The sequence below is a fragment of the Scomber japonicus genome, chromosome 9 (assembly GCF_027409825.1).
Source record: "Scomber japonicus isolate fScoJap1 chromosome 9, fScoJap1.pri, whole genome shotgun sequence".
Lineage (NCBI taxonomy): Eukaryota > Metazoa > Chordata > Actinopteri > Scombriformes > Scombridae > Scomber > Scomber japonicus.
The window spans coordinates 2,352,256-2,357,255 of NC_070586.1; the positions used below are offsets into that span (position 1 = coordinate 2,352,256).

Below are 5,000 nucleotides of genomic sequence, written 5' to 3' on the forward strand. Positions count from 1 at the left end.
TATTACAGTAAAGTACTGCAGTATTACAGTAGAGTACTGCAGTATTACAGTAAAGTACTGCAGTATTACAGTAAAAGTACTGCAGTATTACAGTAAAGTACTGCAGTATTACAGTAAAAGTACTGCAGTATTACAGTAAAGTACTGCAGTATTACAGTAAAGTACTGCAGTATTACAGTAAAAGTACTGCAGTATTACAGTAGAGTACTGCAGTATTACAGTAAAGTACTGCAGTATTACAGTAAAGTACTGCAGTACTACAGTAAAGTACTGCAGTATTACAGTAAAAGTACTGCAGTATTACAGTAAAGTACTGCAGTATTACAGTAAAGTACTGCAGTATTACAGTAAAGTACTGCAGTACTACAGTAAAGTACTGCAGTACTATCGTGTGTCTCCAGCTGATGTTTTCTCAGCAGGTGAATCATTAACCTTCAGCAGTGTTTCCTTCTTTATCAGATTTCAGACGCTGCCAGGAAACATTTACAGGACATAAAGTAGATTTAATATAATATAATATAATATAATATAATATAATATAATATATAATATAATATAATATAATATAATATAATATAATATAAAGAAGAAGACAAACATTTAAAAGTTAAAGTTATATTTATTTAAAAAGTAAATTTAAAACAAGAACTGGAACAAAGTGGAACCAGTGGTCTCCTCTGACTGGTACTGGTATTAGTATAGGTACAAGTTTTGGTACTGGTATTAGTACTGGTGCTGGTATAGGTATTGGTACTGGTATAGATGCTGGTATTGGTACTGGTATAGATGCTGGTATTGGTACTGGTATAGATGCTGGTATTGGTACTGGTATAGATGCTGGTATTGGTACTGATACTAGTACTGGTGCTGGTATTAGTCCAGGTATAGGTACAGGTATTGGTACTGGTATAGGTACTAGTACTGGCACTGGTGCTGGTACTTGTATTCGTACTGGTATAGATGCTGGTATTGGTACTGATGCTGGTGCTGGTGCTGGTGCTGGTACTGGTACCGTAATGAACCGATCCCAGCCCTTTCCTCTCCTGCTCATTAACGTACTGGTACTGGTATTGGTACTGGTGCTGGTGCTGGTACTGGTACAGGTATTGGTACTGGTATAGGTGCCGGTATAGGTGCTGGTGCTGGTACTGGTACTGGTATTAGTACAGGTATAGGTGTCGGTATTGGTACTGGTATTAGTACTGGTATAGGTACTGGTATAGGTTCTGGTACTGGTGCTGGTACTGGTATAGTTACTGGTACGTAATGAACTGGTACCGGCCCTTTCCTCTCCTGCTCAGTAACGTACTGGTACTGGTATAGTTACTGGTACCGTAATGAACCGATACCGGCCCCTTCCTCTCCTGCTCAGTAACGTCAGCTGATCGATGCCTTTAGCCGAACTCTGACCAGTGATGTCATTCCCTCCCTTTAGGATCACTAGAGGCTCCTCCCCTCACCCGTGAAGACCTCGGATGGTCGTCGACGGCAACCGAATCGGGGTTTCCTAGCAACGCTCTGCCGCTTCCTCCTTCCTTTTGTAGAGAAAAACTAAGGATTAACTGAAAAAATCACGAACTCTTTTCTTTTCTGTTTTTTAACCTTACAAAGTTGATATTTTGTCGGGCAAAAATTTTTTTGGACTAGCCTCTGGTCTCTCCACGGTGTAGACCTGGTTTTTCTTTTTGTTTTATTTTTTATCAAACTTGAACTTAAAGATGTATCAGTGTGGCTTTGAACAAAAAAAAAAAATCAGTATAATCTATATTTTTGTCTAGTTTTATTTTCCAATAAGAAAACGGTATAAGGCTTAGCAGTCTTGAGTCAGAAAATCAGATATTATTATTATTATTATTATTTTTGTTTATGATAATGTTTTAAAGCATGCGTCAGACTGTGTGTTGACTGTTTTTTTGTTTTTTTTTTTGGCATAGAAATATTTTAATAGCGTCGGATGGAAATGTAATGTTTTACCTTCAGAGACAAAACTGTTTTTTGTACTAAATCTGTGCTCGCTGGGTCTGTTCTCAACCTAATTTTACCTGTTTAGTCGCCATCTTGGAGGTGCAATGACGCGTTTATCGTTTTTTTTTTTGTTTTTTTTTGTTTTTTTGGTTTGATGATAGTTCTTATTCCTGTATCTCTATAGTGATTCTTTAGTTTTTATGATGTAATGATGAATAAATGACGATTTATATTGCGTTGTCTAAAGCCAGATCTCTCTGTGGTCAAACACTTTGTGTCCTCCGCAGGATTTAACCTCCAGCCGACATGTTTCCCTGCCTCGACTTTCATTACGATAAAAAAAAAAAAAAAAGGGGCAAAAATGACTATTTTCTTACAGAGTGAAACTTTATTATTGATGTTGTAACTTAGTTTCTGCATTTCTACTTGGCCGACTTGTTTATAAAGGAAGCGTTACGAACTGAACAATGAAGTTTTTCGATTCTATTCGCGATGTATCGGCTAAATTGGCGCGTTAGCTAGACGTGCGAGTTAGCTAAATGTTTGTGTGTGTTACCTCAACTGTGTGTGTGTGTGTGTTTATTAGCTAAACGGTGCCTGTTAACTCAACGATGTGTTTGTGTTAGCTTAGCGATTCGATTGAGCCAAACGGTGGGTATTTTAACTAAAGGTGCGCGTTAGAAAACTTTCTTTAGCTGAATAAATGTGGTTTGTGTTAGCCGTGTGTGTGTGTAGCTTAACTCTGCGTCACACTGCATTCACGTCACGTGACACACACACTAATTACGAACCTTTTAGTTGTGAATTTAAGTTGGAGGAATCATCTAAGATCTCCCGTAAAGAAAAAACTGACAAAATGCCCCCAAAAAAAAAAAAAAAATTCAGCTAACTAAAAAACGAGCTTTCTTGTCACATATTCGTAAAAATAACTTTTAAAAATAGTTTATTGATGGTTTATATCTGTTTATGTGGTGCTACTTCGGCTACGAGGGCTGTGGCACCATCTCTGAATAATGTGTGAAATTTTCCTTTTTAATTTTTCCCGTTTCTTCCGTCGTGGCGTGAATGCAGAGTTAGCGCAGTGGTGTAGTTTCGTTAGCTTAATGTGTGTTTGCTAGCTGTTGTTAAGGATTGTGTGTGTGTATGTGTGTGTGTGTTAGCTGTGTGTGTGTATGTATGTTAGCTGTGTGTGTGTTAGCTGTTGTTAAGGATTGTGTGTGTGTGTGTGTGTGTGTGTGTGTTAGCCGTGTGTGTCCGTTAAGGCTGAAACTTGCTTCTTGTGCTCGGTCATCACTCAGATGTTCAGGTGGCTGTTGTTTTTTTTTTTACGTGTAAAACAATGAAGAGTATTTTGTTCCTTTTTACTATTTTGAAATTGGATCTACTAATATTAGCGTTAGCGTTAGCATTAGCGTGCCGCACGTTGGTTAAGATTTTTTATATGTGCGGGTTTGTCCCCAAAAAAAACAACCACATGGACGTCGTGTCTTTGTTGAAGTGTAATTCCAGCCTTAGCTAAACGTTCGTAGCGTGTGTGTGTGTGTGTGTGTGTGTGTGTGTGTGTGTGTGTGTGTGCGTGCGTGTGTGTGTGTGTCTCGTTAGCTGAGCGCCGTGCGTCGCGTGTCGGACCACAGAGAGGTTTGTCTTGCGTCTGTCGGGGAGATCTGGCTGTTTGAATCAGTGGTTCTGCTTCTTGTATGTGTGATGATGATGATGATGATGATGATAATAATAATGACGACGATGATAATAATGAGTTCTCCTTGTACAGAGGGGGGGTCTATTTAAATCTGTTTATCCAGTTTTTGAATATTCAGTTTTTTGTCGATAAAGATAATATGGTTTGTGTAAATTTCCACTCTCTGGCGGGTGCTCTCCAGTTTAAAAAAAAATGTACTTTGTTATCCTGTTTAAAAAAAATTATATTGTTTAATTCACATGTTTGTGTCTAACCGATTTGCAAAGAGAAGCTGAATATGTGTTTATATTCTCAAGACTGCTAGGCTAACTGTCTCTCTCCTGTCTGTCTCGCTGTGTCTCCGCCCGTCTCCTCGCCGCCTCGCTAACAAGTCTTGTCGGGATCCGTCTTTTTTTTTTCGTCACATTTTGTCGTGTGATTGGACGATCCCGTGGGTCTGTCAGCGCGGCGGCGGTGGCGTCTCCGAGGCGAGGCGAGCCACAGCGAGGGGGTTTCACTCCCCGAATAATGATTAGAAACACCGGAGCGGACGGCGGCTCGCTGTCCCGCCGCGGCTCCCGCACCTCGAGCCCCGGCGGGACGGCGGCACCGCTCCGCTCCGGGTTTAGATCTTCCTAGTCCGAACCCCCTCGTCCTGAAGGGGGTGACGGAGAGCTTTTTGGTTTCATGGTTTTCTGTTGTTTTTTCTAATGGACACACGTCCTAACTGTAACCTGCAGATTTTTCTATTAGATTCTATTGACAGATAGAGTTGTGTATGAACCCGAGCCACGAGACTGTCGGTGGCCGAGGAAGAGGAAGATGGATGATGATGATGATAATGATGATTAACATGAGGGCTAATAAACAGGCTCATTCTTTCTGACTGGCTTTGTCTTTCTCTGATGAACACGAGGTGACGCAGAAACCTGTAAAAGTGAATTCAGACATTTTCTTCTAAACACATTAAATAGGTCATAAATGTATTTCTAAAAAATGTGTAAAAAGCATTTCAACCATTTAGATTTGAATTGTGGATCTAGGATTAGCATAAACCCGCCCCTGCTGCTGTAGAGGTATAAATACATTCAGCACACACTACTACTACTACAGTCTACAGTTAGCCAGTTAGCTGAGTTAGCACTACTACTACTACAGTCTACAGTTAGCCAGTTAGCTGAGTTAGCACTACTACTACTACAGTCTACAGTTAGCCAGTTAGCTGAGTTAGCACTACTACTACTACAGTCTACAGTTAGCCAGTTAGCTGAGTTAGCACTACTACTACTATAGTCTACAGTTAGCCAGTTAGGCTGAGTTAGCACTACTACTACTACAGTCTACAGTTAGCCAGTTA

General features: G+C 40.1%; 1 protein-coding gene across 2 annotated transcripts in view; it reads left to right on the forward strand.

Moving 5' to 3' along the window:
- The window catches only part of LOC128364352 (far upstream element-binding protein 3-like), a 37,573-nt gene extending 33,044 nt beyond the window's left edge, over positions 1-4,529 (forward strand). For both annotated transcript variants that reach the window (XM_053324889.1, XM_053324890.1), the window contains exons 18-20: positions 1,436-3,127; positions 3,210-3,523; positions 3,568-4,529. In XM_053324889.1, coding sequence (XP_053180864.1) covers positions 1,436-1,444 — 9 coding nt within the window. In that variant the 3' untranslated portion in view covers positions 1,445-3,127; positions 3,210-3,523; positions 3,568-4,529. The remainder of the gene's footprint in view (positions 1-1,435; positions 3,128-3,209; positions 3,524-3,567) is intronic.
- Positions 4,530-5,000: the final 471 nt, after the last annotated feature.